Source organism: Salmo salar, chromosome ssa12 (assembly GCF_905237065.1).
Source record: "Salmo salar chromosome ssa12, Ssal_v3.1, whole genome shotgun sequence".
Lineage (NCBI taxonomy): Eukaryota > Metazoa > Chordata > Actinopteri > Salmoniformes > Salmonidae > Salmo > Salmo salar.
This window is the reverse complement of record NC_059453.1, coordinates 51,410,452-51,434,767: the sequence shown is the minus strand read 5'-3', so window position 1 is coordinate 51,434,767 and position 24,316 is coordinate 51,410,452. Positions and strand designations below refer to the sequence as shown.

At 44.2% G+C, this 24,316-nt stretch overlaps 1 protein-coding gene across 2 annotated transcripts in view; it reads right to left on the bottom strand.

Annotated features, from left to right (window-relative positions):
* LOC106565186 (DDB1- and CUL4-associated factor 12-like) overlaps positions 1 to 23,404 on the bottom strand; it is a 30,717-nt gene extending 7,313 nt beyond the window's left edge. The window contains exons 1-6 of one of the 2 annotated variants that reach the window (XM_014132030.2): positions 22,965 to 23,404; positions 16,671 to 16,961; positions 16,235 to 16,507; positions 9,448 to 9,508; positions 424 to 614; positions 246 to 311 (exon numbers count right to left, since the gene is read on the bottom strand). In XM_014132030.2, the coding sequence (XP_013987505.1) occupies positions 246 to 311; positions 424 to 614; positions 9,448 to 9,508; positions 16,235 to 16,507; positions 16,671 to 16,961; positions 22,965 to 23,024 (942 nt within the window). In that variant the 5' untranslated portion in view covers positions 23,025 to 23,404. The remainder of the gene's footprint in view (positions 1 to 245; positions 312 to 423; positions 615 to 9,447; positions 9,509 to 16,234; positions 16,508 to 16,670; positions 16,962 to 22,964) is intronic. The other variant, XM_014132029.2, reaches the window with a different exon arrangement.
* Between the last annotated feature and the right edge of the window lie 912 nt (positions 23,405 to 24,316).

Below are 24,316 nucleotides of genomic sequence, written 5' to 3'. Positions count from 1 at the left end.
ATACATAGACTTGTTAGACAGGGCATATAGCTAAACAAGGCTAAGGACAAACATGCAAAAAATCGTCTTGACCAGAAACGTTTTTTTTTGTGGTATGTGAGGACATTCAACAAAATGCAGTAGGGTTCAACACTGACTTATGAAGACACCAAACAAGTCTTCATAATCTTCAATGTCCGCAAGCACAATCACAGAACCAAGCAAACATTGATAAGCAGAGCGGACCCAGAGATACTCAAACCGACCTTGCTCAAGTTTTGCTCTGCCTTCCAAAGGTGAAAATAGCCATCCAGGGACACTGCACCAAGCTCCTAAGAAAAAAATTAGAAGAGATAGTATGTAGGTCCCATTACAACACAGATTTGTACTGGGGAACACAGGCAATGGATTGTCTCTGAGGGCTAGGAGGGTGGTGTGGCTGACCTTGTGGTTGTTATTGAAGGCCAGGGCCCTCACTTTGCAGTTGTATGGGTTAGTGTATTCCTTGGGGATGTCCTCCAGGGCACAGTGGGAGATATGAGAGTAGCAGGGGACCCCCTCGTCCTGCTGTCTCATAGCCTGGCTCAGCACCTCTTCGGACACCTCCCACAGCCCCATGGAACCATCCCGAGACCCTGGGGAGTAGCAGTATATGGATTGGTTGGTGGATTTCATATGGAGACATTATATTCATGAAAAACTATCGAGGATGAACAATAGTTTGAAGTTCTCCCGATGGCAATTAGTCACTTCAAATCTAATTCTATTGGTTACATGCGCCGAATACAACAGGTGTAGACTTTACTGTGAAATTCTTGCTTACGAGCTCTTTCCAATGATGCAGAGTTAAAAAATTATTAGAAAAATAGTAACAAGGAATAAAATACAAAAGAATGAAGCAATAGACAGGGAGATCAATGTCCCGGGGTAAGAGGTATGAGGTAGATACAGTTGAGGTCGGAAGTTTACATACACCTTAGCCAAATACATTTAAACTCAGTTTTTCACAATTCCTGACATTTAATCAGAGTAAAAATTCCCTGTCTTAGGTCAGTTAGGATCCCCACTTTATTTTAAGAATGTGAAATGTCAGAATAATAGTAGAGAGAATTATTTATTGCAGCTTTTATTTGTTTCATCACATTCCCAGTGGGTCAGAAGTTTACTTACACTCCATTAGTATTTGGTAGCATTGCCTTTAAATTGTTTTACTTGGGTCAAACGTTTTGGGTAGCCTTCTACAAGCTTCCCACAATAAGTTGGGTGAATTTTGGCCCATTCCTCCTGACAGAGCTGGTGTAACTGAGTCAGGTTTGTAGGCCTCCTTGCTCACACACGCCTTTTCAGTTATGCCCACAAATTTTCTACAGGCTTGAGGTCAGGGCTTTGTGATTGCCAATCCAATACCTTCAATTGTTGTCCTTAAACCATTTTGCCACAACTTTGGAAGTACGCTTGGGGTCATTGTCCATTTGGAAGACCCATTTGCAACCAAGCTTTAACTTCCTGACTGATGTCTTGAGATGTTGCTTCAATATATCCACATCATTTTCCTGCCTCATGATGCCATCTATTTTGTGACTTGCACCAGTCCCTCCTGCAGCAAAGCACCACCACAACATGATGCTGCCACCCCCGTGCTTCACGGTTGGGATGGTGTTCTTCGGCTTACAAGCCTCCCCTTTTTCCTCCAAACATAACAATGGTCATTATGGCCAAACAATTCTAGTATTATTTCATCAAACCAGAGGACATTTCTCCAAAAAGTACGATCTTTGTCCCCATGTGCAGTTGCAAACCGTAGTTCGGCTTTTTTATGACGGTTTTGGAGCAGTGGCGTCTTCCTTGCTGAGCGGCCTTTCAGGTAGGTCGATATAGGACTCGTTTTACTGTGGATAGAGATACTTTTGTACCCATTTCCTCCAGCATCTTCACAAGGTCCTTTGCTGTTGTTCTGGGATTGATTTTCACTTTTTGCGCCATAGTACGCTCATCTCTAGGAGACAGAACGCGTCTCCATCTTGAGCGGTATGGCGGCTGCGTGGTCCCATGGTGTACTATTGTTTGTACAGATGAACGTGGTACCTTCAGGCTTTTGGAAATTGCTCCCAAGGATGAACCAGACTTGTCAAGGTCTTGGCTTATTTCTTTAGATTTCCCATGATGTCAAGCAAAGAGGCACTGAGTTTGAAGGTAGGCCTTGAAATACATCCACAGGTACACCTCCAATTGACTCAAATGATGTCAATTAGCCTATCAGAAGCTTCTAAAGCCATAATGACATTTTTTTGAATTTCCCAAGCTGTTTAAAGGCAGAGTCAACTTCGTGTATGTAAACTTCTGACCCACTGGAATCTGTAAACAATTGTTGGAAAAATGACTTGTGTCATGCACAAAGTAGATGTCCTAACCGACTTGTCAAAACTATAGTTAGTTGACAAGAAATTTGTGGAGTGGTTGAAAAACGAGTTTTAATGACTCCAACCTAAGTGTACGTAAACTTCCAACTTCAACTGTATGTACATAAAAGGGAGGGTTAAGTGACTAGGCACCAGAATAGATAAGCGTAAGAATAAAGAACACAGTAGCAGCAGCATATGATGAGTGTGTGTATGTGTGTTTGCACATATGTAGTCTATGTGAATGTGTGTGGGTTTTGTGTGAGAGTCAGTGTAGTGTTTGAGTGAGTAAACAATATATACTGCTCAAAAAAATAAAGGGAACACTTAAACAACACATCCTAGATCTGAATGAAATAAATAAATCTTATTAAATACTTTTTTCTTTACATAGTTGAATGCGCTGACAACAAAATCACAAAAATAATCAATGGAAATCCAATTTATCAACCCATGGAGGTCTGGACTTGGAGTCACACTCAAAATTAAAGTGGAAAACCACACTACAGGCTGATCCAACTTTGATGTAATGTCCTTAAAACAAGTCAAAATGAGGCTCAGTAGTGTGTGGCCTCCACGTGCCTGTATGACCTCCCTACAACGCCTGGGCATGCTCCTGATGAGGTGGCGGATGGTCTCCTGAGGGATCTCCTCCCAGACCTGGACTAAAGCATCCGCCAACTCCTGGACAGTCTGTGGTGCAACGTGGCATTGGTGGATGGAGCGAGACATGATGTCCCAGGTGTGCTCAATTGGATTCAGGTCTGGAGAACGGGCGGGCCAGTCCATAGCATCAATGCCTTCCCCTTGCAGGAGCTGCTGACACACTCCAGCCACATGAGGTCTAGCATTGTCTTGCATTAGGAGGAACCCAGGGCCAACCGCACCAGCATATGGTCTCACAAGGGGTCTGAGGATCTCATCTCGGTACCTAATGGCAGTCAGGCTACCTCTGGCGAGCACATCGAGGGCTGTGCGGCCCCCCAAAGAAATGCCACCCCACACCATGACTGACCCACCGCCAAACCGGTCATGCTGGAGGATGTTGCAGGCAGCAGAACGTTCTCCACGGCGTCTCCAGACTCTGTCACGTCTGTCACGTGCTCATCTGTGAAGAGCACAGGGCGCCAGTGACGAATTTGCCAATCTTGGTGTTCTCTGGCAAATGCCAAACGTCCTGCACGGTGTTGGGCTGTAAGCACAACCCCCACCTGTAGACGTCGGGCCCTCATACCACCCTCATGGAGTCTGTTTCTGACCATTTGAGCAGACACATGCACATTTGTGGCCTGCTGGAGGTCATTTTGCAGGGCTCTGGCAGTGCTTCTCCTGCTCCTCCTTGCACAAAGCCGGAGGTAGCGGTCCTGCTGCTGGGTTGTTGCCCTTCTACGGCCTCCTCCACGTCTCCTGATGTACTGGCCTGTCTCCTGGTAGCGCCTCCATGCTCTGGACACTACGCTGACAGGCACAGCAAACCTTCTTGCCACAGCTCGCATTGATGTGCCATCCTGGATGAGCTGCACTACCTGAGCCACTTGTGTGGGTTGTAGACTCCGTCTCATGCTACCACTAGAGTGAAAGCACCGCCAGCATTCAAAAGTGACCAAAACATCAGCCAGGAAGCATAGGAACTAAGAAGTGGTCTGTGGTCCCCACCTGCAGAACTACTCCTTTATTGGGAGTGTCTTGCTAATTGCCTATAATTTCCACCTGTTGTCTATTCCATTTGCACAACAGCATGTGAAATGTATTGTCAATCAGTGTTGCTTCCTAAGTGGACAGTTTGATTTCACAGAAGTGTGATTGACTTGGAGTTACATTGTGTTGTTTAAGTGTTCCCTTTATTTTTTTGAGCAGTGTATATACAATAGTATGTGGACACCCCTTCAAATTGTGGATTTGTCAGCCACACCCATCGCTGACAGGTCTATGAAATGAAGCACACAGCCATGCAATCTCCATAGACAAACATTGGCAGTAGAATGGCCTTACTGAAGAGCTCAGAGACTTGTTACGGATACAGGTATCCCGAGTGTGTATCCTGTGTGTATTTATTTTCTCTCCATCTCCCCTCACAGGTGACAATCATCATTTCCCCCAATCAGTCACTAATCAAAAGACACCTGCACCTTTTCATTTACCCTATCACAGCCCCTTTCCCTTGGTTTAAGAACCCAGTCAGTTGTTTTCTCTGGAGCGCACTCTCTCTGTTAATCTCTCTGTCGTTCAATCTCTGTGTCCCTCTCTCTCTTTGTAAGCTCGATCTCTCTCTTTTGTTTTGCACCTACATGTTACATTTGTCCGGTACCTGTGAGTATTGTTTTGTTGTGGTGCATGACTGTTTGTTTGTTGGTGGGAAAAGGGGTACCAAGACAAGTCGCCCATGGGCATACACTACCCGGAGGTAATTGTTGTCCTAGTTAGAACTGGGCGAACCACCCGCTGTATTTTTGGTTAGTTAGCTAGCCGTTATTGAAATAGGCTAGTCTAGCTTAGGGGTGTTTTTGGCTTATTGTTTCTTTCCTTGGGTCCAGCTCAGCCCCTTTTGCCACACCCCATTACCGTGTGTTTATAGAAATAAACCATTAGTGTTTGACGGTTAATTTAAGTTGTCTGTGGTTTTTGTTCTCACTGTTCCTTTTCACTATTATAATTTGCATGAGTTATGTTACGGGTCTCGTTTCCATCCCCCCTAGACTGCAGGGCCAAAGAGATTCGTAACAACTTTCAACGTGGCACAGTCATAGAATGCCACCTTTCCAACAAGTCAGTTCGTCAAATTTCTACCCTGCTAGAGCTGCTCCGGTCAACTGTATGTGCTGTTATTGTGAAGTGAAAACCTCTAGGAGCAACAACGGCTCAGCAGTGAAGATAGGCCGCACAATCTCACAGGAGGGGTCCGCCAAGTGCAACACTCACTACTGAGTTCCAAACTGCCTCTGAAAGCAACGTCAGCACAATAACTTAGTCGGGAGCTTCATGAAATGTGTTTCCATGGCCAAGCACTTGCACACAAGCCTAAGATCACCATGCGCAATACCAAGTGTTGGATGGAGTGGTGCATCACGCTTCACCATCTGCCAGTCCAACAGACGAATATGGGTTTAGCGGATGCCAGGAGAACGCTACCTGCCCGAATGCATAGTGCCAACTGTAAAGTTTGGTGGAGGAGGCATAATGGTCTGGGGCTGTTTTTAATGGTTTGTGCTAGGCCCCTTAGTTCCAGTGAAGGGAAATCTTAACACTACAGCATACAATGACATTAAAGATGATTCTGTGCTTCCAACTTTGTGGCAACAGTTTGGAGAAGGCCCAAACTGGTCCATACAGAAATGGTTCGTCGAGATCGGTGTGGAAGAACTTGACTGGCCTGCACAGAGCCCTGACCTCAACCCCATCAAACACCTTTGGGATGAATTGGAATGCAGACTGGGAGCTAGGTCTGATCGATAGCCTAACTAATGCTCTTGTAGCTGAATGGAAGCAAGTCCCCGCAGCAATGTTCCAACATCTAGTGGAAAGCCTTCCCAGAGGAGTGGAGGCTGTTAAAGCACCAAAGGGGGGGACCAACTCCATGTAAATGCCCATTATTTTTTAATGATATGTTTTGACGATCCGGTGTCCACATACTGTTGGTCATGTAGTGTATAGTGTTGTGAGTGTAGGCTCACTGCAAGATAGGGTCAATGCAAATAGTCCATTGAACAATTTAGCAGTCTTTTGGCTTCGGGGTAGAAGCTGTCTCCGAGCCTGTTGGCCCGAGAGCCGATGCTCCGGTACTGTTTGCCAGACAGTAGCAGAGTGAACAGTTCGTCTTGGGTGGCTGAAGTTCTTGGCAATTTTCAGGGCTTCCTCTTGACACCGCCTAATATAGAAGTCCTGGATGGCAGGGAACTCAGCCCAGTGATTTGCTTTGAGGTCGAGGGCGGTGCATTTGCCATACTAAGCGGTGATGCAGCCAGTCAGATGCTCTTGATGGTGCAGCTGTAGAACTTTGAGGGTCCGAGGGCCCATGCCTAATCTTTTCAGCTTCCTTGGGGATGAAGAGGCATTGTCGTGCACGCTTCACAACCGTGCGGGTGTGTGTGGACCATGCTAAGTCCTTAGTGATGTGGACGCCAAAGAACATGAAGCTCTCGACCCGTTCCACTACAGCAGGGTCTTACTGATGTTGAGGGAGAGGTTGTTGTCCTTTCACCACACATCGAAGTCTGACCACCTCCCTGTAAATGGTTTCAGGATCGGTGATCAGGCCTACCACCGTCGTGTCATCAGCAAAGTTGATGGTGTTGGAGTTATACGTGGGTAGAATAAAAGTAGTCTAGTTTTAGCGCCCCTAGTGGTGCAGGAGGCATGTTGGTGGAAATGAGGTAGAACGGTTTTAAGGCTCCCCACGTTAAAGTCTCTGCCCACCAGAAATGGTGCCTCTGGGTGTGTGGTTTCTTGCTTGTTTATGGCCCCATACAGTTTGTTGAGTGACAAAGTGGTGTTGGCTTGTGGAGGGATGTAGACAGCCATGATAATAATGTATGAGAACTCTCTTGGTAGATAATAAGGTCTGCAGCTTACCATGAGGTATTCTATATCAGGTGACTAAAAGCTTGAGTTTCTTAACACTGGAAGCAATGCACCAGTTGTTGTTTATGAAGAGGCACAGCCCTCCCCACTTGGACTTGTCCGAGGCTGGTGTCGTTCAATCGTACCGCTGCATGGAAAAACCACTGAGTTTTATGTTCATAGATTGAGCCAGCCAAGTTTCTGCAAGGCATACAATATTGCAGTTTTTCAAGTCCCTCTGATAGGAGACTCTTGAACGAAGCTCATCCATCTTATTCTTGAGTGACTGGACATTTGCCAATAAAATGGAGGGGAGTGCCAGTCGATCTTTTATACGTCTCAGTCTCACAAGGATGCCAGCCTGTCTATGCCTGTGGCGTTTTGGTAGCCCATGAAACAAAGGAATAGCATCCTGTGTGAACAAGGGAACAGCTGAGTCTGCGTTGAAGTCAGATTTGAAGTCAAAATCGAGGATAGTAACTGTCGATGCAATGTCCAAAAGTTCTTGGCGGTCATACGTGATAATAGTAACAACTTTCTGTACAAAAAACGTAAAGATAAACATTTAAAAATGTCTCTAAATAGCATTTGTGTTGAAAATAGTAAGATGTCAGACTTCAGTAAGCGCAAATTGTGCCATTTAAAGGCCCAGTGTAGTCAACAGTAATTTTTACTGTGTTTCATATACATTTCTACACGGAGATTGGAATAATAATGTGATATCATAATTTTCACAATAATGCTCTTTTAGTTTAACCTGTCTGGGCTAGGGGGCAGTATTTTCACGGCCGGATGAAAAACGTACCCAATTTAAAACAGGTTACTACTCTGGCCCAGAAATTAGAATATGCATATTATTAGATAAAAAACACTCTGACGTTTCTGAAACTGTTTGAATGGTGTCTGAGTATAACAGAACTCATATGGCAGGCAAAAACCTGAGAAAAAGTCAACCAGGAAGTGGAGGATCTGAGAATTGTAGTTCTTTCTAGTCCCTTTCGAAACTACAGTATCTGTGGGGTACGTTGCACTTCCTAAGGCTTCCATTGGCTGTCTAAAGCCTTCAGAAAGTGGTTTGAGCATTCTCCTGTCACTGGGCAGAGTATAGGAGCTCAGTTTCTGAGTGGTCTGCCTGGCATCAAAGGGATTGGATATGCGCGGTCACGCTGTTCCTTCTTTTTCTCCTTGAATGAATACGCTATTGTCCGGTTGGAATATTATCGCAACTTTACGTTAAAAACACCATAAAGATTGATTTTAAACAGCGTTTGACATGCTTCTAAGTACGGTAATGGAACATTTTGACTTTTTGTCTCTGGTTCCGCACTCGCGCGTTACGCCTTTGGATAAGTGATCTGTACGCATGAACAAAACGGAGGTATTTGGACATAAATATGGATTATTTGGAACAAAAACAACATTTCTTGTGGAAGTAGCAGTCCTGGGAGTGCATTCTGACGAAGATCAGCAAAGGTAACAGAATATTTCTAATACTGAGTTTAGGTTGCCCCGAACTTGGCGGGTGTCTGAATAGCTCGCCGTGATGGCTGAGCTATGTACTCAGAATATTGAAAAATGTGCTTTCTCCGCTATTTTAAAATCTGACACAGCGGTTGCATCCAGGGGTAGTCCATCTATAATTCTTTAAATAATTGTTATATATTTTGTCAACGTTTATGATGAGTATTTTTGTAAATTGATGAGCACATTCACCGGACGTTTTGGTGGGAATACATTTTCTGAACATCACGCGCCAATGTAAAATGCTGTTTTTGGATATAAATATGAACTTTATCGAACAAAACATACATGTATTGTGTAACATAATGTCCTAGGAGTGTCATCTGATGAAGATCGTCAAAGGTTAGTGCTTCATTTAGCTGTGTTTTGGGTTTTATTGACATATGTCCTTGCTTGGAAAATGGCTGTGTGATTATTTTTGTCTATGTACTCTCCTAACATAATCTAATGTTTTGCTTTCGCTGTAAAGCCTTTTTGAAATCGGACAATGTGGTTACATCAAGAAGAAGTGTATCTTTAAAATGGTGTAAAATAGTTGTATGTTAGAGAAAGTTGAATTATGACATTTTGTTTTTGAATTTGCCACCCTGATATTTCACTGGCTGTGTCCCGCACCTAGCCCATAGAAGTTAAGAGCTGTTCGAAAAGACCGCCTGAAATTTCAGCCTGCTTTGGTGGGATGGAGTTTAGGCCTTCCATGGTGATATCGCCATGCAGTAAATGAGTTAGACCAATAAGAAAGATAATTCCAAACCTCTCTGGCAACTGCAGCTAATTTTCCCCTCCCCACTCAGACCACCCCCAGACAATCGTAGCAAAATTCTTGCTTGATAAATTGCCCTTAGCTAAGAAGCTATTTGTTTATTATTTTTGACCATTTTAATTGAAAACAATCACAGTAAGGTACTTAATTACACAGAAAGTATTTGATAGAGAAAAACGGCTGCATTGGACCTTTAACACTTACCATTTTTTTTTACATTTTACTTACCAGACACCGCCATGCTGTCGCTGATCCATGCAATGGAGAAGATCCAGTCATTATGGCCATCCTGAAAAATAGAGAACCGTCCCATGAAGTAAGTGTGTGTGTGTGTGTTATATATATATATGTATATATACACACACACACACATATACATATATATATATATATACACACACACATATACACACACACACACACACACATATATATATACTGCTCAAAAAAATAAAGGGAACACTTAAACAACATCCTAGATCTGAATGAAATAAATAATCTTATTAAATACTTTTTTCTTTACATAGGTGAATGTGCTGACAACAAAATCACACAAAAATAATCAATGGAAATCCAATTTATCAACCCATGGAGGTCTGGATTTGGAGTCACACTCAAAATTAAAGTGGAAAACCACACTACAGGCTGATCCAACTTTGATGTAATGTCCTTAAAACAAGTCAAAATGAGGCTCAGTTGTGTGTGTGGCCTCCACGTGCCTGTATGACCTCCCTACAATGCCTGGGCATGCTCCTGATGAGGTGGCGGATGGTCTCCTGAGGGATCTCCTCCCAGACCTGGACTAAAGCATCCGCCAAGTCCTGGACAGTCTGTGGTGCAACGTGGCATTGGTGGATGGAGCGAGACATGTCCCAGATGTGCTCAATTGGATTCAGGTCTGGGGAACGGGCGGGCCAGTCCATAGCATCAATGCCTTCCTCTTGCAGGAACTGCTGACACACTCCAGCCACATGAGGTCTAGCATTGTCTTGCATTAGGAGGAACCCAGGGCCAACCGCACCAGCATATGGTCTCACAAGGGGTCTGAGGATCTCATCTCGGTACCTAATGGCAGTCAGGCTACCTCTGGCGAGCACATGGAGGGCTGTGCGGCCACCCAAAGAAATGCCACCCCACACCATGACTGACCCACCGCCAAACCGGTCATGCTGGAGGATGTTGCAGGCAGCAGAACGTTCTCCACGGCGTATCCAGACTCTGTCACATGTGCTCAGTGTGAACCTGCTTTCATCTGTGAAGAGCACAGGGCGCCAGTGGCGAATTTGCCAATCCTGGAAAATGCCAAACGTCCTGCACGGTGTTGGGCTGTAAGCACAACCCCCACCTGTAGACGTCGGGCCCTCATACCACCCTCATGGAGTCTGTTTCTGACCGTTTGAGCAGACACATGCACATTTGTGGCCTGCTGGAGGTCATTTTGCAGGGCTCTGGCAGTGCTTCTCCTGCTCCTCCTTGCACAAAGGCGGAGGTAGCGGTCCTGCTGCTGGGTTGTTGCCCTCCTACGGCCTCCTCCAAGTCTCCTGATGTACTGGCCTGTCTCCTGGTAGCGCCTCCATGCTCTGGACACTACGCTGACAGACACAGCAAACCTTCTTGATACAGCTCGCATTGATGTGCCATCCTGGATGAGCTGCACTACCTGAGCCACTTGTGTGGGTTGTAGACTCCGTCTCATGCTACCACTAGAGTGAAAGCACCGCCAGCATTCAAAAGTGACCAAAACATCAGCCAGGAAGCATAGGAACTGAGAAGTGGTCTGTGGTCCCCACCTGCAGAACCACTCCTTTATTGGGGGTGTCTTGCTAATTGCCTATAATTTCCACCTGTTGTCTATTCCATTTGCACAACAGCATGTGTAATTTATTGTCAATCAGTGTTGCTTCCTAAGTGGACAGTTTGATTTCACAAAGTGTGATTGACTTGGAGTTACATTGTGTTGTTTAGGTGTTCCCTTTATTTTTTGGAGCAGTGTATATATGTATACACACACACACATATATACATACACACACACACACACACACACACACACACATATATACATATACACACACATACATATACACACATACATATACACACACATACATATACACACACACACACATACACATACATATATACACACACACACATACACATACACACACACATACACATACACACACACATATACATACACACACACACACACACACACAGTGCCTTGCGAAAGTATTCGGCCCCCTTGAACTTTGACCTTTTGCCACATTTCAGGCTTCAAACATAAAGATATAAAACTATTTTTTTGTGAAGAATCAACAACAAGTGGGACACAATCATGAAGTGGAACGAAATTTATTGGATATTTCAAACTTTTTTAACAAATAAAAAAACTGAAAAATTGGGCGTGCAAAATTATTCAGCCCCCTTAAGTTAATACTTTGTAGCGCCACCTTTTGCTGCGATTACAGCTGTATGTCGCTTGGGGTATGTCTCTATCAGTTTTGCACATCGAGACAATGACATTTTTGCCCATTCCTCCTTGCAAAACAGCTCGAGCTCAGTGAGGTTGGATGGAGAGCGTTTGTGAACAGCAGTTTTCAGTTCTTTCCACAGATTCTCGATTGGATTCAGGTCTGGACTTTGACTTGGCCATTCTAACACCTGGATATGTTTATTTGTGAACCATTCCATTGTAGATTTTGCTTTATGTTTTGGATCATTGTCTTGTTGGAAGACAAATCTCCGTCCCAGTCTCAGGTCTTTTGCAGACTCCATCAGGTTTTCTTTCAGAATGGTCCTGTATTTGGCTCCATCCATCTTCCCATCAATTTTAACTATCTTCCCTGCCCCTGCTGAAGAAAAGCAGGCCCAAACCATGATGCTGCCACCACCATGTTTGACAGTGGGGATGGTGTGTTCAGGGTGATGAGCTGTGTTGCTTTTACGCCAAACACAACGTTTTGCATTGTTGCCAGAAAGTTCGATTTTGGTTTCATCTGACCAGAGCACCTTCTTCCACATGTTTGGTGTGTCTCCCAGGTGGCTAGTGGCAAACTTTAAACAACACTTTTTATGGATATCTTTAAGAAATGGCTTTCTTCTTGCCACTCTTCCATAAAGGCAAGATTTGTGCAGTATACGACTGATTGTTGTCCTATGGACAGAGTCTCCCACCTCAGCTGTAGATCTCTGCAGTTCATCTAGAGTGATCATGGGCCTCTTGGCTGCATCTCTGATCAGTCTTCTCCTTGTATGAGCTGAAAGTTTAGAGGGACGGCCGGGTCTTCGTAGACTTGCAGTGGTTTGATACTCCTTCCATTTCAATATTATCGCTTGCAGTGCTCCTTGGGATGTTTAAAGCTTGGGAAATCTTTTTGTATCCAAATCCGGCTTTAAACTTCTCCACAACAGTATCTCGGACCTGCCTGGTGTGTTCCTTGTTCTTCATGATGCTCTCTGCGCTTTAAACGGACCTCTGAGAGTATCACAGAGCAGGTGCATTTATACGGAGACTTTACACACAGGTGGATTCTATTTATCATCATTAGTCATTTAGGTCAACATTGGATCATTCAGAGATCCTCACTGAACTTCTGGAGAGAGTTTGCTGCACTGAAAGTAAAGGGGCTGAATAATTTTGCACGGCCAATTTTTCAGTTTTTTATTTGTTAAAAAAGTGAAATATCCAATAAATTTCGTTCCACTACATAATTGTGTCCCACTTGTTGTTGATTCTTCACAAAAAATTACAGTTTTATATCTTTATGTTTGAAGCCTGAAATGTGGCAAAAGGTCGAAAAGTTCAAGGGGGCCGAATACTTTCGCAAGGCACTGTACATACACTGCTCAAAAAAATAAAGGGAACACTTAAACAACACAATGTAACTCCAAGTCAATCACACTTTGTGAAATCAAACTGTCCACTTAGGAAGCAACACTGATTGACAATACATTTCACATGCTGTTGTGCAAATGGAATAGACAACAGGTGGAAATTATAGGCAATAAGCAAGACACTCCCAATAAAGGAGTGGTTCAGCAGGTGGTGACCACAGACCACTTCTCAGTTCCTATGCTTCCTGGCTGATGTTTTGGTCACTTTTGAATGCTGGCGGTGCTTTCACTCTAGTGGTAGCATGAGACGGAGTCTACAACCCACACAAGTGGCTCAGGTAGTGCAGCTCATCCAGGATGGCACATCAATGCGAGCTGTATCAAGAAGGTTTGCTGTGTCTGTCAGCGTAGTGTCCAGAGCATGGAGGCGCTACCAGGAGACAGGCCAGTACATCAGGAGACGTGGAGGAGGCCGTAGGAGGGCAACAACCCAGCAGCAAGACCGCTACCTCCGCCTTTGTGCAAGGAGGAGCAGGAGGGGCACTGCCAGAGCCCTGCAAAATGACCTCCAGCAGGCCACAAATGTGCATGTGTCTGCTCAAACGTTCAGAAACAGACTCCATGAGGGTGGTATGAGGGCCCGACGTCCACAGGTGGGGGTTGTGCTTACAGCCCAACACCGTGCAGGACGTTTGGCATTTGCCAGAGAACACCAAGATTGGCAAATTCGCCACAGGCGCCCTGTGCTCTTCACAGATGAAAGCAGGTTCACACTGAGCACGTGACAGATGTGACAGAGTCTGGAGACGCCGTGGAGAACGTTCTGCTGCCTGCAACATCCTCCAGCATGACCGGTTTGGCGGTGGGTCAGTCATGGTGTGGGGTGGCATTTCTTTGGGGGGGCCGCACAGCCCTCCATGTGCTCGCCAGAGGTAGCCTGACTGCCATTAGGTACCGAGATGAGATCCTCAGACCCCTTGTGAGACCATATGCTGGTGCGGTTGGCCCTGGGTTCCTCCTAATGCAAGACAATGCTAGACCTCATGTGGCTGGAGTGTGTCAGCAGTTCCTGCAAGAGGAAGGCATTGATGCTATGGACTGGCCCGCCCGTTCCCCAGACCTGAATCCAATTGACCACATCTGGGACATCATGTCTCGCTCCATCCACCAACGCCACGTTGCACCACAGACTGTCCTGGAGTTGGCGGATGCTTTAGTCCAGGTCTGGGAGGAGATCCCTCAGGAGACCATCCGCCACCTCATCAGGAGCATGCCCAGGCGTTGTAGGGAGGTCATACAGGCACGTGGAGGCCACACACACTACTGAGCCTCATTTTGACTTGTTTTAAGGACATAACATCAAAGTTGGATCAGCCTGTAGTGTGGTTTTCCACTTTAATTTTGAGTGTGACTCCAAATCCAGACCTCCATGAGTTGATAAATTAGATTTCCATTCATTCTTTTTGTGTGATTTTGTTGTCAGCACATTCAACTATGTAAAGAAAACAGTATTTAATAAGATTATTTCTTTCATTCAGATCTAGGATGTGTTGTTTAAGTGTTCCCTTTATTTTTTGGAGCAGTGTATATATATATACACACACACACATATATATACACACACACACACACACAATATATATATATATATATATATATATATATATATATTTTTAAATGTCATTGTATGACAGGGTCCAACATTAACTTTTTTTCCCTCACTGGCCCGTTAGGCCAGTTGACCAAAAATCTACTGGCCCGAAAAGAATTTCTACTGGCCAAGACATTGGGTGGTTTATAAATACATTCATTGACATGCTTGTTTCATTCAGCTAGTAATAGGCAACATTTGGTTATTATGGTATATTAAAAAGCAGTGTAATATAATTTAGCAATGTAAGACATTACTCTATTCTTAAATTATTTTTGTATTAATTGGATTAACTTTTGTCTCTAAAGTATGTCATTTTAAAATAGGACATTTCCCCTTTTAAGACGAGGGCTTTTCAAAAGAGATATCCATCTGGCTAAAGTACAGGGTTTTTACTTGATTAAAAAGGGGTTAGGTGGTGGGTGTGGCAATGAGCACGGTTGGCCCGGCAAAATTTGAGAACATTTTAGAGGGCCCCATCTGGCGGTGTAGAGAAATTGTAGCACGTTAAGCCAATTTCCTGTAATTCTACACATTTCTCAATTAAATATTTACTGTTTTAAAGCAAATTTCCTGCAATTCTACACAAATTTGCCTTGCAGCTGAGAGAAAATGTAGCAAATTTCCTGTGAGTCTACATATTTTCCCATGGAGCCGAGAGAAAATGTTGTAGTTTTAAAACTAGTTTCTGGCAATTCTATGCATTTTGCCATGGTGTTCTTTTGCTCAAACATAAAATGAATACCGCTAAATTGCTTGTTTTTCGAATTTTAAAATCTCCCTGAATGTCTAACATTTATTTTGGTGATTGCTAGTTCTCAAAGATTATATTATTTAAAAACAAAGGTCCATTATCTTTTCGGCATACTTTATATCTGGTTTTAGTCGTTTAAGTTTACACTGAAAGAGTTTGTCCATCCAGAAAAGTATATATATATATTTTTTTTTTTACAGTTTGGACTTTCGCCAGGCCAAGGACTACAATGGCAGAAGACTCAATGCAATAGTCTCACCAAGACGAATGCTAGGTGTCTTTTTTGTAGCTTATTTTTGCAGACTATCAACAGTAGCCACTAGCCAGCCTATTGCTAGCATGTTCACAATTGGTTTCTTTTTGTAAATCACTTTCCCTAAAAATAAATAAGCTCAGCGAGTGGATTGGATTGATAAACACTTTTTTTTTTTTACTCTGGATAGCTTGCGTATGCCGTGTGAATGCATCAACTCATGTAATGCTCAAGAAGGTGACTCGCAAGGAGTGTGGCTGAATAAACAGCCAATCATATTTCTCAAATACAAATAGCATGAGTTTTCCGCATTTAGTCTTCAATGGTTTTCATTGGCAGACTGCGACAGAGCAGGTAAATGTCGAACTGGAACGCCAAAATGCGCTGAGAAATTACTGGTGGGCCAGTGACTGACAAGATGGACTGTCCCAACATGTTTTTACTGGCCCCGGGCCATCGTTAATGTCAGACCCTGTATGATCAGACTTTCTTTTAGGCTGTCTCAGCCACCACTCACATCTCCCACGCAGACGGGGTCCAGGGTGGGCAGCCGGTAGACAGCCAGGCTGTTGGGGTTGTCTCCGCCCGTGGCCAGCAGAGTGCCTGAGGGGTTAAGCTCTATGGCGTGGATCCCACAGCCTTGCTGGTCCAGCCCGGACACTGAGCCACTTCCGAGGAAGGGGGCCCCTATTGTCCCACCAACACCCCCGGAGCCACCTCCTCGGCCCTGCCGGTCCTTCAGCATGGGGATGCGTGTAATCTGCCCTGTCAGAACATCTGCCACAAATAGCTGTGGATAGGAGGAAAGAAACCTTTTGTTAGAGAAATAACAAGGCCTGGAATCATGTCTTTTTTATTCATAATAGGTCAGTTCAAGGTTTTCCGGTTAACAGGAAATGTTTAAGTTTTTCCATTTTGAAAAAAGAGTAAAGTAAAAGAGGGCAGTCTCTCACCGTATTGCACTTGGTTCCACACACCACCTGGCGGTGGTTGAGCCACTGCGAGGCGAACACCTTGTTGAGCCGGCCCAGGGAGAACTCCCGCTCCTTCAGGATGCCCGGGAGGCGGCCGGCAGCAAAGCCCCGCAAGCTACGCTGGAGACGCCACTCATGCTGCTGCTGAGGCCGGATCTCGCGGCCCTGGAGTGCGTATACCACCGAGCGCAGACTACGCCACCACTGCTGGGCGTGCCGGGACGAGGAAGACACGCGTGTCCGCTTGTACGCAGACTGGCACCAGCCCACCTGACAGAGGAGAGAGAAAAAGAGAAAAGGTTAACAAGGCTTAAAGGAGATGAACAGCACCATGTAAATAAAGTACAGTAGCTAGATTTCCATCAAATTGGCCACAGATTTTTATCCACATTTTTCCCCCACCATTGGTATGTTTCCACCAAATGGACTTGTTGCGGATTGAAATCAGTGCGAACTCTAGCGAACTGTTTCGGGTGGCAAGCATGCGGACGCCTTAAAATGAAGGGTTTTTTGAAAACGGAGGAGACTGATTAGTTGCATTACTTCAGAGAATACAATCATCTTTCATAGTGAGCAAGAGAGAGAGGGGCACAGTATAGGCAGGTCGGCCACCAGGCAGACAGTCAGAACTGTGCACTAGGCCTATCTATCGGCAATCAAAAACAGGAATCACAATGTCTTGGCTTGTGATGTCTAGAAACTTCAGTAAAGCAGAGTCTTTCATCAATGAATAGGTTAGGATATTGAGATGAGCGAGATGCAACACTTATCTGCGCATGTGCATGGGTTCAATTCAAGCTGTTCAGTGTGGTACACAGGGTACCAAAACAGTACAGAAGTTATGGAAATTGACCCACTATGCGGTTTACTTTCTGAATCTACATTTAAAAATATATAAAAACAATTCGGATACAGATTTTAAGGATCCCAATTCAGTTTTTTAAAAATTATGTTCACCCCCCCTACTGGGAACTCTGAAATAAACAAGCTCCAACTGGGAAAAATATTTTTGAACGGTCATCCAACTTGGAATTACAAGTCGGAAACTCGGCATGATCCTAGAGCTCCGACGTCACGATTTTTCCCAGTCTGAGCTTGTTTTCTTCAGAGTTCACAGATGTCTTGAACACACCAATAAGCCCTAGCTCAGCTGTCAGAAGACAATCAGGGAAGTGGAAGAAATTAGGCTCCAGCCTAGGTTAGGTTTATTTTTAATATAAAGCAATCAACTTAATGCGGTACATTTACCGCCTGTGCCGCCTCGCATAAAAAATAAAAAAAACAGAACCCTATCCCTCTGCCCAGTCTTAATCCCTCCTTACAATCATGACCCCCTCCCTCCCACTGCACTCTCTCCCTTCCATGCACAGTACACTCATCCCCTTGAAGCTATGGTCATCACTCCCAGCCCACTGACCCAGATACAAGGAGACAACTAGGTCAGGATCTAAGCGCACACACCTTCAGAGACACTTTATAAAAAGGCAGGATCCGTACGTACACACACACCAATATTGTTTTTGAAAAGCCATTAAATAAAATTGCTGCAGGCTAAATTCTCCAGGAGAAGAAAAAAAATCTAATCCATTGCAAAATAATGCTTTTTTATTAATTGATGGAAATACCAGTTGATGTGCTCCAACTTCAAAGGCAATTATATTTCATAAGCTAATAAATCCTCAAGCTGCCTGGAAATTAGTGTAGGGTGTGTGTTTCTATTTCATTTTCCCCGTTTCCAGTGTGCCCGCTGAGGGGATTCTTTCTCCAAAAAAGAGTAAAGACGGCCTCAAGATCGCGCCTTCTTGAGGACAAAGTAACGAGGCTGATACGCATCGTAAGCAGCGTCAAGGAGTTGGACAGTTTTGATTTCCCAACAGTAGCAGCAACTTTGAAAAGGCCAAGGGCAGCCGCAAACGCTAGTAAATTAGAGGCAAATTGTGTTCGTCAGGCTCCGTCCTAGCAGTTATGCTGCCGTCCTAGGCAATATCCGCATATGCCGCCCGGGTGTCATGTATCCAATAAACAACATTTACTATAATCATCCAGTAGAACTGTAAAAAAAGAGTGCGATATCATCTGAGCTTTGGAAACAAGGTCTTTCATAAATGCATGGCGAGGGCCTCGTTTCACAGGAGCATTGTAAAATAAGCTCTCTCTCAATGAACCAGCCTTAATGAATTTTGTTTATTTACATATCGAATTTCACTGTCCAACATCAGTTTTACCATTTCTTCATTTTGTGGCCGTCTAAAGTGGCCTCTTTCCACTGCTGTGGCACTGAATCGCAGCGGGAATGGGGTGTGGGGAGGCATGCCCTGGTGTTCGAAGACAGACATGTTTTGTTATTTATTAGGCCTAATTAAAATGTTCAGGCTAAATTAAAGTTAGAGGCCTATGTTGTATTTGAAAACAGCTGTGTTTTATTTATTTTACAAAAAATCCTACAAATAGCCTATAGGACAGGTTGTTCACAAATATATTTTGAAGTTATTGTGTAGGCGACTTGTTCTTCTGGGTTAAATGTTTCTTTAATAAAAAATGATATTCATTTATGATTTATAGCAGGGATGAAGGCACAACTTTTCAATACAACCTGTCATGTTGGTATAGATCATTCTACTTCATTATTACAACTTTTAAGGCTAATTTCTATTCTGTTAAAATGAATTACAATAATCTAAATGTGATTTTGAGCACTGTGAGTGGACGCCCTAATGCTTTATGCACCCAATGTATATGCATGTCCGGTAAATTACACAAAAAAAAGTGTCTCAAAAGCTAGAGGAAAATGTTATGGATGTGACAGGGTCCCAAAAGACAGACAGCAAATTACACTGCACTCCATTCCAAATTTACAGCGTTTTAGGAATTTCATTCCAGATCATTAATGACAGATGTTTCATTTCAAATATTAAATGTTATTATCAATCACCTGAGTAACAGAACAAACAAACAAGAACTCAAACTCAATTCCAAAAGTGTTTTTTTAAGCTCATGGCTTTGTATTCTCTCTCACCCTTTAATCTGCCAGCACAGGCTCTATTAAATGGTACCTCCTCCCCGTTGTCCACAAAAGGACCCAGGGTGTGGACAACTTGACCTGCAGCCACCCAAATCTTGTCATCCTTGGCTGGCAAGATGTATTTAGGGGCGGCAGGTAGCCTGGTGGTTAGAGTGTTAAGCCAGTAACCGAAAGGTTGCTGGATCGAATCCCCGAGCTGACAATGTAAAAATCTGTCGTCCTGGCTCTGAACAAGGCAGTTAACCCAGTGTTCCCTGGTAGGCCGTCATTGTAAATATGCGCCCGGGTGGCGCAGTGGTCTAACCCAGAGATTCTGGGTTCAAGCCCAGGCTCTGCCGCAGCCGGCCGTGACCGGGAGGCTCATGGGGCGACGCATAATTGGCCCAGCGTCGTCCGGGTTAGGGAGGGTTTGGCCGGCAGGGGTATCCTTGTCTCAACGCGCACTAGTGACTCCTTTGGCGGGCCGGGCGCAGTGCACGCTGACCAGGTCGCTAGGTGTACGGTGTTTCCTCCGACACATTGGTGCGGCTGGCTTCCGGGTTGGATGTGCGGCTTGGCTTGGTTGGGTTGTGTTTTGGAGGACCTTCGTCTCTCCCGAGTCCGTACGAGAGTTGCAGCAATGACACAAGACAGTAACTACTACCAATTGGATACCACGAAATTGGGGAGAAAAAGGGGTAAAATAATAAATACATTTAAAAAAGGTAATTTGGTGTAATTTATATCCTTCTTAACGCGTTGGAGCCAATCAGTTGTGTTGTGACAAGGTATGGGTGGTACACAGAAGATGGTATTTAATCAAATAGGCTTTGTCCATGTTATGGCATGAGCAGCTCAAATAAGCAGAGAAAACGACAGTGCATCATTACATTAAGACATGAAGGTCAGTCAATGCGGAACATTTCAAGAACTTTGAAAGTTTCTTCAAGTGCAGTCGCAAAAACCATCAAGGGCTATGAAACTTGTAATAGTGATAGACATTTTTGCGAATTTATAAAAAAAAACTATAAACCATTTTTTCCCCGCTTTGTCATTATGTGCTATTGTGTGTAGATTGATAAGGGGGGACGATTTAATCCATTTTAGAATAAGGCTGTAACGTGGCAAAATGGAGAAAGTCAAGCGGTCTGAATACTTTCAGAATGCACTGTAGATAGATATAGATACACACACGTACCTGGACACCACGTCAACAAGTCAGTTCATCAAATTTCTGCCCTGCCAGAGCTGCTCCTTTCAACTGTAAGTGCTATTATTGTGAAGTGGAAAAATCTAGTTGCAACAATGGCTCAGCCGCAAAGTGGTTGGCCACACAAGCTCACAGAACGGGACCACCGAATGCTGAAGTGAGTATTGTATAAAAATTGTCTGTCTCGGTTTCAACACTCACTACAGAGTTCCTAACTGCCTCTGGAAGCAACGTCAGCACAATAACTGTTTGTCGGGAGCTTCATAAAATGGGTTTCCATGGCCGAGCAGCCACACACATGCTAAGATCACCATGAGCAATACCGAGTGTCAGCGATGGTGGTGTAAAGTTCACCGCCATTGGACTCTGGAGCAGTGGAAATGCATTCTCTGGAGTGATGAATCACACTCCACCATCTGGCAGTCCGATGGACAAATCTGGGTTTGGCGGATGCCAGGACAACACTACCTGCCCCCAATGCATAGAGCCAACTATAAAGTATGGTGGTGGAAGATTAATGGTCTGGGGCTGTTTTTCATGGTTTGTGCTAGGCCCCGTAGTTCCAGTGAAGGGAAATCTTAAAGTTACAGCATACAATGACATTCTAGATGACTCTGCGCTTCCAACTTTATGGCAACAGTTTGGGGAAAGGCCCTTTCCTGTTTCAGCATGACAATGCCACAGTGCACAAAGTGAGGTCCATACAGAAATGGTTTGTCAAGATCAGTGTGGAAGAACATGACTGGCCTGTAGAGAGCCCTGAACTCAACCCAATCAAAACACTTTTGGGATGAATTGGATCGCCGACTGCGAGCCAGGCCTAATCGCCTAACATCAGTACCCAACCTCACTAACGCTCGCGACTAAATGGAAGCAAGTCCCTGCAGCAATGTTCTAACATTTAATGGAAAGCCTTCTACCAACTCCATATTAATGCCCATGATTTTGGAATGTGATGTTCGATGAGCAGGTGTCCACCTACCTTTGGTCATGTATTAAACCAGACCCCCAAAAAAGTGGCATTTTATTTGGGACTTACTCAGTGGCTTTAATGGGCGAATTGGCTCTGGAAGCCAAAACAGCCAAGTACTCCATCTAAATGTGAATTGATTCTTAATTGCGGTATGGTTCTAGAAACATAAATCCCTCTACTTTAATATTTCTGCATAGTGCATCTTTAACAAAACCCACCCCCTACAAAAGATGCCTTCCTCCAATGACTTGTGTAATGTAATGGAACCAAGTCATGATCAAGGGCTAGAAAATACCCTCCCTCTGGGTAGAAACTTGTTGCAGGTTTAGAGAATCACTGTTTTTATTACTTTTAATTCTACCCTGTGATGTCAGAGTAGCATTTTTTTAGCACTATCTTTTTATGACACTGGTAGTGTGCTGGAGAAGTGCCGGAATTGCCCTTTAACATTACCTACCTAATAATAATACCTACCAACCTAGTCCAGTCGAATATGATATAAATTAGCTAACTAAATACTATAATTCCTATTATTTTACACTAATCTCAGATTTACTCTGGTATATCTTTATTGAATGACATGAAATCGTATTTTTTTCACCGTCCCCTACATCCCAATATTTAATCCAACGCACAATTGCCTAATGTGGTACTGGTCGGCCTAACGTTGGGCCTAACCAACACGTCACAAGTCTAGCTACATGTATTGTTTAAAACAGTTAGTTAGTTAACAAGTTAGGATACTGTCAATGTAATAAAATAAAATAAACAAAGCGGGGCAGTCAAAGGAAATCATGAATGAGAACGCGAACTAACGTTAGCTAACTAGCCAGTGTGCTAGCTAGCTGTTACATTATTGGCTAACAAGCTAATTTAGCAACACAGATTGAGTTCCGGTAGCTACCTAGCTGTCTATGAAGCTACAGTTATTTCATTACATTTTCAATAACAAATTGTGCATTTCAGCTGCGTGGCATTATCTATCAAGCCCATAAACTTCCAACCTGCTAGCTAACGTTACTAAGTCAAACATTCAACGCAAAATGTAACATTCGCTGGTTTGCCTGAATCGCCACTGTTTCAGCCTACCTGTTGTTGGTCCTTGGACTCCCCTGCCTTCCTTTTCCTGTTAACTGTTTTTCTCGCCATAATCTGACACACACAAATCCCTCACCCACATGGAGGGCAATAATGACGCTAGGTACTGGGTCATATAATGGCGATTAGCTATTTTGTTGTCTGGCTCTGACTGTAGTAGCATGCGGCGGGGAAGGAAGATCACATAGGGTGATGTTGACTTGCTAACGTTAGTTTCCCCTCCGGCTTCCAAAACTAAAACTATAGCTACGAACGTAGGTTAGCTTTTAACCTAATACAATTTGCTTAAGTGGAGGCTAAATGTAAAGCTCTCCTCCATCTCTCTTTCTATATTTTCTCCATCCTGCTTTCTTTCTTTCTTTACAAATCGCGTCACCAACGGTAATAACATTCTGCCGCGCGCAACCGCAGTACAACTCAACAGCAACAAAAACGTCGAACGTGCGCGTTCACGAACCATTTGTAATTGACGTCATACTTACGCTTCGGAACTCTTCACGTGCGTTAGTAAAATCACGCTGGCAATCTACTCTGGTTGCCGATTTCATAGCAGTCAGAGCCTACAAAGCAGGTTTGAGGAGTTAGGAGGTAACTTTGGTCAACTCTTAGTTCGACTCAACTCAGGACAACCGCTCATTATATTGAGAACATTATGACTTTTTTGTTAATTTTTTATTTAACCTTGTTAACTAGACATATCAGTTAAGAACAACTTATTTACAATGACAGCCTACCCAAAGGCCTCCTGCGGGGACGGGGATTAAAAATATAGGACAAAACACACAACACGACAAGAGAGACACAAGATTCTCTCGTCTGATGAAACCAATATTGAACTCTTTGGCATGAATGCCAAGCATCATGTCTGGAGGAAATCTGGCACCATCCCTACAGTGAAGCATGGTGATGGTAGCATCATGCTGTGGGGATGTTTTTCAGCGGCAGGGACTGAGAGACAAGTCAAGATCGAGGAAAAGATGAACAGAGCAAAGTACAAAGAGATCCTTGATGAAAACCTGCTACAGAGCGCTCAGGACCTCAGACTAGGGCGAAGGTACATCCCCACAGCATGATGCTGCCACCACCAAGCTCATCACTAAGCTTAGGACCCTGGGACTAAACACCTCCCTCTGCAACCGGATCCTGGACTTCCTGACGGGCCGCCCCCAGGTGGTAAGGGTAGGTAACAACACATCCGCCACGCTGATCCTCAACACGGGGGCCCCTCAGGGGTGCGTGGTCAGTCCCCTCCTGTACTCCCTGTTCATTCATGACTGCACGGCCAGACATAACTCCAACACCATTAAGTTTGCCGATGACGCAACAGTCGTAGGCCTGATCAC